The sequence below is a fragment of the Dermacentor variabilis genome, chromosome 1 (assembly GCF_050947875.1).
Source record: "Dermacentor variabilis isolate Ectoservices chromosome 1, ASM5094787v1, whole genome shotgun sequence".
NCBI classification, from domain to species: domain Eukaryota; kingdom Metazoa; phylum Arthropoda; class Arachnida; order Ixodida; family Ixodidae; genus Dermacentor; species Dermacentor variabilis.
In genome coordinates this window covers 204,114,517-204,127,016 of record NC_134568.1, presented here as the reverse complement: position 1 = coordinate 204,127,016, position 12,500 = coordinate 204,114,517, and the positions used below count along the sequence as shown (strand labels likewise).

Below are 12,500 nucleotides of genomic sequence, written 5' to 3'. Positions count from 1 at the left end.
GAGTCAGTGATAATGGAGGGCGACCAGACTTCATTTAGTCTTCAGATAAATAACCACTCTCACGTGCTTCCTGCATTGTTAATGTTTTTGATTGACACGTGCAATGGTTATTCTTTACTCAAGCAAGCTGGCGTGTTGTCTTTTAAATCCTACGCAATATAGGGAGATAAATATGCGGAATATTCACAAAAGGCGCGAATGCAAGATCTGCGCAACACAAAATTCTTCGAGTATTGCGGGCACAGATACTTCTTCCTCGTTTACTGCGACAATAATTATTGCGACACTTCCCGCGTTCCTCTAACTGCCTGCACGAGTTTCATCATAAAAGTTGGCAGTTTTCCGTAGCTGTAGCTTCCGTTTCGCTTCCAAGTTCATTGAGCCATTTCCGACTAATACTACACAAAGGTTGTCTTTTTTTGCCAGACGATACTCAGGCGCAGTAGCACACAAGAAAAACAGTAGAAAGTAGGTAAGGAGTAAAATGGCTGGTTTTCGAAATCTTCCTTGCTTCGTAACGACGTAGTAGTAGTTCGTAACATAGTATTAGTACTGTAGTTTGTAGCTAAGCCCGACAAAGCTCCACATTTTGTTGAACCAATGCCGACAAAAGCAGTCAAATGGTAAAACAGTGCAGCCTGACGCCCCTTAATTGTTAAATTCGTAATAGTTAGGAAACTTTTTTGTATTAGGGATAGCCTTCACGTACATCAAAATGGGTATTGGCAGAGTGCCTTGGCGTTTTGCCTTGTTGGACATCGGCCTCTTATCACAAAATGACGCTGAAAGAAAAAAGAAACAAGAAATTCTTGTTTCTGGTTGGAGCTAGGATTCACGACTTTCTTGGTTGTGAGCCAGGGGCCGAAGTCACAAAGCTTTTCGTTCGTAACTGGTCTCTGCCATTGGCTGGCGGCCTTTGCTAATTGTAAGTCCAGCATCAGGATTGGCAGAATTTTTTTCGTGCCAACAATTTTAGGGTAGGAGATTTTTGCGAATACGGGCCCAGCTGTTGTACCGCTGTACCACAGCACTTCCGTTGAAGTGACAGGATAGTAGGAGAATATTATCCAAGTCGATGCAAGTGTGGTGAGGCAATTCAACGCGCCACTTTGTGCGTGTTTCGTGGAGGTCTAGAGCCTGGAGATGCAAGAACCGGAACGGTATGCGCTTCAATGAAAGGGCAGATTTCTTTGTGTGCGCATTGGCAGTGAACCAGACACCCATGTAAGAGGGAATATCACTCCATTAGTTGTTTCGACATGTCGTGATATGATGTCAACAGTTTGTAAACGTCATAGACGGACGTAAAGTCGGCAAAAGCATTTTCCGAGAAAACGCGGATCGTCCTTGGATATCGCAATGATATCTCGTTTCTTCTAAAAAGCGAAAAGTCTCGCAGTTGCTTTAGCTGATGTTTTGAAAGATATACTCAAGTTGGTGATCAAGATCTCGGCGGGTGTTCTATGACTGGGAGCATCTAGATCCGTACCGAGGAACGCCTGATACCTTTCACCTTGCTACATCAGGCTCCACTAGGAGGTGTCCTAATGTCAGATTACGAGGTGACCGCACTTCATTTTTAGGCGCAGGTGTCGGAGGGACATTTGGCCGACCATTCGTCGCCGGTGCTCATGTACTCTAGCCTTCACCGCCACATGTGTACTGCGGAGAGAAACCACCAAGCGATGAGAGAAATGCTTGAAGCGCTTGCTATGCGCAAAAACCACTACGAATGTGTAAGCACTCTGCCAGTGGCATTGTCGCAAAAAGATTTGCAGTACTTGAATGAATGCTATCACGCGCGTGCCGTGGTATTCTTGTTGAGCAGACTTTCTTGTGACCTAGCTATCTCTTCTATTTAGATATTGGTCACAATGGTCTTTTCCCACCTCGCTTGCGCACAAATGTTTGTCTATGCGCGCACATTTGCGACAATGCGATCAAGGTCAGTTGATGTACCGCCTATATCGCTTACTTCTTTGGGTACGTGTTTACTTCAATTTTTTCACTGTGAATATGAATGGGAGCACCTTTCCTCCCTTTCCAATGTTTATAATGCCGGCCCGCCATCCGAAAGATTATGTATTTGAAAAAAAGGCGTTCAGAAGAGATAGTTCATAAGCGAAAGGAATTTCCCACAGCAATGATAGACACCTAAGGTGCAGAATATGCTACCCATTTTGACCTTCCAGATTCTCTTTATTCGAATTAATATTCACTAGGCCACAAAGAAGCAGAAGAGGATAAGACGACCACATTAGTCGTACTCCGAACCAATCGCGATGCTTAGTTCGTCGCCGATAATTTCGGTCTTGTGGTACCACAGGTTGGAATCCACAACAACTGAAAGAGAAAGAGAGAGAGAGAGAGAAAGAGAAAGAAATGGAAAAAGGAAACTACAGGCACCATAAAACGGCTAAATGGCAAAAACACAAATGTTTTTCTACCCGAATGCACACCGTGTAATTCAGTTCTGCATTCCAAAACACATGTTTTGGGAATACCGCACTGCAAAATCCAAAAGAAAAAAAACTTGAGGTTTCTTTTGATCTAGGTGCACAGCTTGTAAAAGAGGAGGTTCTGCGTCGATTTCGCTCATCGGGTTCCATGGTGAACTTCTCAAATTTCGGCTGCATATTCAAGCAGTGAGGTTATTTCAGTTTCTAGCGGCAGCGCCATTAAAAAAAGAGGAAGACAGAATAGGTTTCATTTGCGGTACATTGTGCGTACAGAATATCAAGATTTCTATCGATTTTTCTGCTTTTTGTCGCATTTAGCAATGTCCTGTTTGTTAACACTGCGCATAACCATGTATTTAACACTAATTTGTGTCCCTGAATGGAAAGAGCATTGGCCTTTAATCCAAGCATACAGGCATCAAAAAGTTGTCACGACCATTCTTCAAACTGCTGATTTAGTTCTGCTCAGTAGACACAGCGCAAATGCAGCCCACGTAAAAACTTGTGCCTCTGAAAGAAGATCTATATTTGTATAAAAGCTCAGGCAGGCACAACGCAAAATAACAAATTCACAAACGACAAAGGTGAAAGGGCTCACATATTTCACCCGGATGTACGATTACTTGGAGCTCGTGGCATGTCGAATAACACTCCGGGACGGGCTTCAAGGTCCATAGTTTCTTGCCCTTAATCTGGGCTTGCCAAGACGGTTTGCCGACGTGATCGATCTTCACGGAGCACAGAGGCGAGGTGAACCGGAAAGAGAAGAGGAAACCATGAAAATGCTTGCAAAAGCGCAAATGTTTCTCAAAAAGACAAGCTTTCTTATAGTTAATTGAGCTACTGCTCAAGAGAAAATTGACATATAGGTCTACCCTGTCTACTTACATGATTATGCAAGATTGTTTCCCATCGCAAGTGCTCCTAGGGTAGGGATGACGAAGGCGGTAAAAGCAGCGCGAAGGACAGCACGAAAGGAGAGACGACGCACACAGCGCTATGGGCGGCGTACACAACCGACGTACATAAGTTGCGGTTCTTGGACATGTAACTGAACTTTAGGTTAGACCTGGTGTGCTGGCCTATGAACCTAGGTCGTGCAAAAGCATTTTAGCTTATTCATCCACCCATTCAAGTCTCGTTAAACGAAGCATCACTCATTCGTATCTGAAGGCAGCACTGAACCGATCTTGTCATCATTAAATCTTTCTAGGACAACAGCAGCGACTACAGCATTCTGGCTATCCGACACCGTTGTTAACCTCCATAGCGGAATGGTTATTAGCCACTATGAGACAGCAAAAAGATAGTGAGGACAGTAATGATTCAAACCACGACTATTCCAGTTAGGCCGCGATCCCCACAACATTTCCTATAGGCCAAAAGAGATTGCAGAAAAAATTGAATAAATGTTGTATCCACTGCACACAATAAACATTTTGCTCTTTGTTGTAGAATGAACAAAGAAGGTGCAAAAAAGCGCGAATGTGACAAGAAACATGCACGATCTATTACTGACTGCACATACAAAGGCGTACGTAAGGTACTGTTTTTATGCAGGCGCTGCTACATAGGGAAAACTGGCCGATGTTCTAATAATCGTTTATGAGAACACGCTTACTCGCTCAGGGGCTCAGTTTCAGTTCACCTGGCAGATCACTGCAGAAACTGGGGCTGCACACCATATTTGGAAAAGTGTACGCTCCTGAGACGCTACTCAGAGCGACGTGCTCGAGAAATACATGAAGCTTTCCTGATACACGAACATGATGATTCAGGCGTAAGCGTGCCCTCTGTGTCCCTACATTGCTATGAAATATCTTTTATCGCAAGGTCAAAAACAGGGGTCGTAGGTAGCTATTCAGGAGGCACAGGGGCAGGTCGTCTTATTAAGAAAGAGCGCAACTGCGACTTCCTCACAGTGCCTTGACAAAAACGCTCCATGCATACTCGCGTTGTCCTCTTCATCGCAGCATCGGCGCGGTAATATTATATATATATATATATATATATATATATATATATATATATATATATATATATATATATATATATATATATATGACAAATGACCACGTCCTCTGCTATAGAGGTCTTCTAGATAAGAAGCAATACGGGGTAGGATTCCTAATCCGTAAGGACATAGCGGGCAACATTGACGAATTGTACAGCATGAATGAGAAGGTAGCAGTCGTAATAAAGCTGAATAGGAGGTATAGAATAAAGGTATTACAAACTTACGCTCCAACTTCCAGTCACGTTGATGAAGAAATAGAACAGCTTTATGCAGATGTTCAATTAGCGATGCGAAAAGTGCACACTCAGTACACTGTAGTCATGGGTGATTTCAATGTAGGCTGGTGAACAAGCAATTGGCAACTACAGCGTCGATTCTAGGAACGCAAGAGGAGAGATGCTGGCAGACAGAGAGAGGAATATAGGAAGGCAGGGATGTTAACCAGTGAAGAGTCTGGTTGGCTACCCTACTCTGGGGGAAGGGAGAAGGGGAAGAGAGAGAAGGTGTAGAGACGTGCTCGGACGCTACTTGAGTTAAAGACGCTGGCGCAAACCAGACGTTCTGATAGAATTCAAAGAAAGGAATAAGCTGCGAATAATGTACACCTTATTGAAGACGCGTTGGAACAAGAAGTGGACCTGGAAAAGCCCTAATGGTGAAACAAGAAATGAAATTGATTTCATATTTTCTGTCGATCTCAGCATAGTGCAGGATAGTGCATCATAGTGCAGGAAGTGTTGGGTAGGGTTATGTGCAGTGATTATAGGGTAGTGAGGGCTAGGGTTCACCTCAATTTGAAGAGAGAAAGAGTGAAATTGGTCAAGAACAGGCCAAACCTAGACGCAGTAAAGGGTAAAAGAAGACCAATTCAGGTTGGCACTTGCAGACAAATATGCAGCCTTAGAACAGAAAGATGAATATGACATAGAGATAATGAATGAAACCGTAACTAGGGTGGCTTCAGAGGCAGCAATTCAAGTGGGAGGTAAGGCACCAAGGCCATCAGTAGGTAAGCTTTCCAAAGTAATAAAGGACTTAATAAAGAATGAAAGAATGAAAGTGTCCAACTCAAGAGATAATATAGAATTCGCGGAACTGTCCAAACTAATCAACAAGGAGAAAATAAGGGATATTCAAAATTATAACGTGAGAAATACTGAGGAAGCAGTAAAAATGTACGCAGCTTGAAAAATGTGAGAAGGAAACTCGGCATCGGCCAAACCAAGATGTATGCCCTGAAAGATAAGCAGGGCAATATCATCAGCAATCTCGAAGATACAGTAAAAGCAGCGGAAGAATTCTATACTGACCTGCACAGTACCCAAAGCAGCCACGATACCTCCATTCGAAGTAGTAATGAGCAGGTTACAGAGGCTCCTTTTATAACTAGCGATGAAGTTAGAAGGGTCTTGCAAGAGATTAAACGGGGCAAAGCCGCAAAAGAAGATGGAGTACCAGTCGATCTAATCAAAGATGTAGGAGACATAATGCTTGAAAAACTGGCGGCCCTTTATAGGAACTGTCTATCGACTTCAAGGGTACGAGAGAACTGGAAGAATGCCAAAATTATACTAATCCACAAAAGGGGAGAGGTTAAAGAATTGAAAAATGGTAGGCCCATTAGCTTACTACCAGTATTATATAAAAAATTCAACAAGAAATCTTCCAGTAGAATAAGGGCAACACTGGACTTTAGTCAACCAAGGGAACAGACAGGTTTCAGGAAGGGATACTCTACAATGGATCACGTGATGACACCAACAATCAGGTAATCCAGAAATCCGCGGAGTATAATCAGCCTCTCTTTATGGCTTTCATAGATTACGAAAAAGGCATATGATTCAGTAGAGATACCAGCATTGATAGAGGCATCACGCAATCAAGGAGTACATGACGCTTACGTAAATATCTTGGAAAGTATCTACAGAGATTTCACAGTTACCTTAATTTCCCACGAGTAGGAAGATACCTATAAAGAAAGGGGTCAGACAAGCATACACAATCTTTCCAATGCTATTCACTGCGTGGTTGGAAGAAGTATTCAACCTATCAAACTGGGAAGGCTTAGTAGTAAGGATCAACGGCGAATATCTCGGCAACCTTCGATTTGCAGATGACATCGTCCTGTTCAGCAACACTGGGGACGAGTTACAACAAATGATTTAGGACGTTAACACAGAGAGTATAAGCGTGGGTTTGAAGAGTAATATGTAGAAGACAAAGATAGTGATCAATAGACGGGCAAGGGACCAAGAGTTCAGGGTCGCTAGTCAGCCTCTACAGTCTGTGAAGGACTTCGTTTGCGTAGGTCAATTACTCACAGAGGAGCCTGATCATAAGAACAAAATTTGCAGATGAACAAAGATAGGTTGGAGCGCATTCGGCAGACATTTTCAGATCCTGACTGGAAGCTTACCATTATCATTAAAAGAAAGGTGTACAATCAATGCATCCTACCGTGGCTGACATACGGGGCAAAAACTTAGATATTGACAAAGAAGCTCGAAAACTAGATAAAGACGACGCAAAGAGCGATGGAACGAAGATTGTTAGGCGTAACGTTAAGATACAAGAAGTTAGCAGTGTGGATCAGAGAGCAAACAGGGACAGCCGATATTCTAATTGACATTAAGAGAAAGAAATGGAGCTGGGAAGGTCATGTAATGCGTAGGTTAGATAACCGGCGGACCATTAGGGATACAGAATGGGTGCCAAGAGAAAGGATGCGCAGTCGAGGACGGCAAAAGACTAGGTAGGGTGATGAAATTCGGAAATTTGCAGGCGCTAGCTGGAATCGATAGGCGCAGGGCAGGGGTAAATGGAGATCGCAGGGAGAGGCCTTCGTCCTGCAGTAGACACAAAACAGGCTGATGTATATATATATATATATATATATATATATATATATATATATATATATATATATATCTAATAGCGCTGTGCACGTCGTCTCTGCTTTCGGCCTGTCCTTCGCGTTGTTCCCCCCCCTCCCCTTTGTCATGGACCAACCAGCTCAATTCAGCACGATCGCGGGGATGACATTTGCTTTACATAAAGTATACATTGTTATTTTAGATGATATAATAATCAACCGAAGCTAACATGTCCCCTACAAGGCACGGAATATAGTTTAATGTAAGGCTGTCAGAACGTCCCATTACTTGTTACAAAAACAAAACGTGAATATTACGTCCTTGCAAGTAATGGAATACCTTAGCTCCGCATATTGTTTTGAAATAATGATCGTAACAGTGGGAAATGCGATTATCGATAATATATGCTCCTTATGTACGCGGTACTAGATGGCAGGACCTGTTTAAAAAGGTTTACGCCTGCTGCGGGAACTTGCGGTTAGGAAATTACGTTTCAGTGGTTTCCCAGTCATACTGAAATATTTGGAAATTAATCAACGGACGAATCAGCGAAGCTTGTGTAAAAATAAGTTCAGTCCTGACGTTAAAAAACATAGCACATAGTCTCCAAGTGACAACATGCTCCGGGGTATGGTTCGATGAAAGGGTGGAAAGATCCATACTTTATACTGTAGACCTTGAATGAAGTTCTATGAATATGTGAAGGCACCACGAAGTGTGGGAACCTTATTTGGCCATTTTCGCCTTACTATTGCCTACAATAAGCACACTCCCTTTAAAGGAGTGTCTGTAAGCTGCGCAGCGTGTGCGTGTGGAACAGCGGAAGAGGACATAGACCACGTGTTGCTGAACTATCACCTGTATGTCCAGGAAAGGCTACGAGTTTAGGGCGCTGGAAGAAAATCAACTGCCACTTGTGAGAATACTTGGACTATGCATGACCGGCTAGTGGCGTTGAAGGGAGAGCTTTCATAACAATGATAAGACTCATTTAATAGTTCTGACACGTGTTCGGAATATTAGCGACGATTTCATGCCCGTGTCCAATGACTAGCTCTCGTTTATTGTTCCATTTTGTTTCTTTCTTGTGTTAGCATTTGCAAATGCTAAAATATCTTTTTCTTCTTATTTTTTTATTTTTATATATTTATTACCTTACGAAAAGCTACATTTTCTTCTCTATAAGTGATAAAGAGCCGCTGCAGCCGCGCTGCTTCCAACATCGCGAGTTGGACCCCATTTAATCCTACCCACCTGTTGCGCATAAGCAGTACTAGCTAAATCTCATTTGTCCACTCTATAAAACAAATTTGTCAAATGAAATGCGAACACTGTGATGACCATGAGTGTTGGACAACAGTATTTTTGTTTGCTTAGAAGCAACAGACTTCCACGGTGGGAAATGAATTCGCCTAGCCTCGAAATTTCCTGCTACGTACGAAGCTCTGCACAAAACAAAGACAAAAAAAAATAAAGGCACTGTTTATATATATATATATATATATATATATATATATATATATATATATATATATATATATATATATATATATATTGTGGGAATTTATAAGCTACTCTTTCTCATCTGTACGTGATCATCATTATGTGGGGTTCATATGGGGTTCTTCTTCATCATCGCTTGTGGGGCTGGCTCTCGAGTGTGATCCGTGCTGTGGGTGTGGTCGGTTCGCCGCATCTTTGAAGCGGAATAAACGTCGTGATAACTGCTGCGTCACAAGTGGTGGAGGTGCGGGGTAGCCAAGGCCGAGATGGTGGAAGTAGAAGTGCCTCTTGGCTCGTCCTGCGACATGCTGGCGGACAGCTGGCACAATCGGCGACCCGATCGAATCTCCAGGAGGTTGAGCGGGGAGTCAGAGGACGGAGGACCGAGGAGCACAGGGTTCGCCACATCCTCAAAGGCATCGGAGCTATTGCTTTCAATGCTTTAGCCATCAAGAACCCCGCTACCGTCGCTGATATCGTCGCTACTTGCCAGCGCCTTGACGAACTCGAATCAGCACGGTTGCAGACACCACTGCAAGCACTACCACCGACGACCCTACGTTACAAGCAATGATACGCGCAATAATTCGAGAATAGCTACAGTATCTTGGCTTAGCCGCAGGGCCTATGCCTTCTCATGCCTCGGCTACCAATCTGCGAGACGTTATCAAGGAGGAATTGGCGTCCATGGCTGGTGCAGCGTGCACGGACCCTCTAACCCCTACGGCCCCACCAACGTACGCACAAGTAGCCGCAGTTAATCCAGTCATCGTTCCACCGATGCCACCAAAACCAACACCGGCCCACATGGCTTCCATGACTACCAGAGCACCTACCCAAACCAGCTATCCGCAATGGCGTCCTCCTCGTCCCATCTGCAGCTACTGCGGCTATCGTGGCCACATAGCACGCTTTTGCCGCAAGCGCCAGCAAGACAAGCGTCGCGGATATGACGTATACGAACGGGAAGAATTTTCGCGCGGAGCTGCTTTCCAACGTCTAGGGAGCTTCCATGACCAACGCCGTCCTTATGGTCCACCGTGCGGCCACTCTCCCTCGCCTACTGTAGCATCCGAGACAGCTCAGACGTAGCGTCCTGCGAGACGCCGCTCGCCGTCACCCCTTCGCCACTCTACGTCCCCACTGAGACCTGCTTCTCAATTCGCCGAGCGTCGTCCGGAAAACTAAATGATGCAGCTTTTGGAGGACAAGCTGCATCGAACGACAGGACAGACATTCCTCCATCGCATCCGTGCGATATGAAATTGGTTGTAGTAGAAGGTGTACACGTAGAAGCTTTGATAGACACTGGTGCTAGTGTTTCAGTTATTCACCGTGAATTGTGTTCGCGACTTCGGAAAGTTACGACCCCCTATGATGGACCTACGCTACTCGCTGCTCAAGGGGCCGCCATTCGACCTATCGCCATGTGCACTGCTCGCATTTCCATCGATGGACTTCTGCATTACGTAAAGTTTGCAGTGCTAAGTTCGTGTGCCCAGCAGCTCATATTGGGATGGGATTTTCTTTCTACGGCCTCCGCCTCCATCTGCTGCGGGCAACGCGTTCTCCACATGACCGACACGACCTATTCACTACATGCAGATGACGCACCACTTCACTTCCTTGCTGAAGAAGATACCGCGCTACCTCCTCGCCATCAAAGCATTGTTACCATCACGTCTGACGTCATTGACTGCGGCGACGTGCTCGTATTACCATCTGCACGCTGTCTCGCAAGAGGGACAGCCTTTGCATCAGGGCTGGTTCGGTTTGATAATGGCTCTGCACTTCTCTACGCTACAAACCCAACATCCGAAAAGATTCTCATCCGTAAAGGCACTACATTGGCTTGCGTCGCTGAATCGGAGTCTATATCTGTTGTTTCTCTTAAACCAGCTTCCTCTGAAGTTCCTTGTACCGGACGGGCCGCATCTCTTTCAGCTCTTGCAGCTGCCATCAGTTCCGACCTGACACCTTCGCAGTCACAATTGCTTGCTTTGCTCCAAAAACATGAAACTTCATTTGACGCGCATTCAGCTTCGTCGGGAAAGACTTCGAGTACGACGCATCGGATAGAGACAGATGGTACATCCATCGTGCGGCGTAGACCATATCGCGTATCGCTAGCCGAGAGGAAAGTCATTGATGAGAACGTCACCGACATTCTTCAACGGAACATAATACGCCCCTCTGCTAGCCCTTGGTCTTCCCCCGTTGTTCTGGTTCGAAAAAAAGACGGCTCTGTTTGATTTTGTGTCGACTACCGAGCACTTAACAAGAACACACGCAAGGATGTATACCCTATGCCGCGAATAGACGATGCCTTGGATTCCCTACAGGGTGCCGAGTACTTCTGTAGCATCGATCTGCGTTCCGCCTACTGGCAGATACCTGTCATGGGGACGATAAAGAAAAAACATCGTTTTCAACACCAGATTGGCTCTACGATTTAATGTCAAGCCAGTCGGCCTCTGCAATGCGCCCGCAACGTTCGAGCGCATGATTGACACCATTCTTCGCGGCCTGAAGTGGAAGACTTGCTTGTGCTACCTGGACGATATTGTTGTTTTCTCGCCAACCTTCTCTCAGCACCTGCAACGTCTGGATGAAGTTCTCACGTGCCTTGCCAACGCTGGACTTCAGCTAAACACCAATATATACATGATCATCATCATGTGGGGTTCATATGGGGTTCTTTTTCATAATCGCTTGTGGGGCTAGCTCTCGAGTGTGATCCGCGCTGCGGGAGTGATTGGTTCGCCGCATCTTTGACGCGGAATAAACGTCGTGATAACTGCTGCGTCACAATATATATATATATATATATATATATATAAAGAAAGCGGGAAAATGCGAATACCCTGGAGTTTATTTTGATTACAACGTAAGCAGTGAAAGGGAGAACAGATTTTTCATCGACAGGCAGGTCCAGAAGTTTAAGGGATGTCGCATCTAAAAAGAAAGAAGTGGGGGGGGGGCGTATTGACAAAAACCTCTTACGCTGGAAGTGACAGTAAGAAAGATTTCCAGCAAATCCTGATGTTCGGCATATTATTAGCGAAGGCGGCCAGTCAATAGAAAATATCAGTTACAAGAAAGAACCTTTATGCATTCGACCCCAGTATATTTCCGGAGCCTGGACACGATGCTCGAATTTCAAATTTGCTATTGCTACATGGACAGTGCACACGACCAACACAGCGTTGTACTGTTTTAATGACTTCAAGCAGAAACTGGGCTGATATTTGACTTTTTCACAGAAACCACATTGCTGTAAACTTTCGATCCTGCTAGTCCAACGGGTGGTACACTGTAGGTTATGAGCCTACGAGCGATGCCGTATTTTAATTCGAACTACCTTGGGTTCTTTACACCAGAATCACGTACAACTTTACTTGCGCTTCTGGTCTGCATTCCAAAATATCAAGCACCAACGGTAACGGCACACAAAGAAGGAACAAAAAGACAGGACAAGGCGCTTCCTGTTTTCTTTGTGTGCCGTTACCGTTGGCGCTTCATTTTTTGAAAGCTATGCACCAACTAGCCCCACAACGTGTTTTACTGCAATACCTTTCTGGTCTGCAATTGATCCTGTGATTTTGTGCTCAGAAAAAAAAAGCCCTAGTGCTGAGGCCCTGCGAATAG

General features: G+C 44.6%; 1 protein-coding gene across 1 annotated transcript in view; it reads right to left on the bottom strand.

The window, feature by feature from the left end:
- Positions 1-2,194: 2,194 nt before the first annotated feature.
- The window catches only part of LOC142558838 (bifunctional arginine demethylase and lysyl-hydroxylase PSR-like), a 49,521-nt gene continuing 39,215 nt past the window's right edge, over positions 2,195-12,500 (bottom strand). Inside the window, exons 5-6 of the mRNA XM_075670810.1 lie at positions 3,058-3,187; positions 2,195-2,343 (exon numbers count right to left, since the gene is read on the bottom strand). Coding sequence (XP_075526925.1) covers positions 2,258-2,343; positions 3,058-3,187 — 216 coding nt within the window. The 3' untranslated portion in view covers positions 2,195-2,257. The remainder of the gene's footprint in view (positions 2,344-3,057; positions 3,188-12,500) is intronic.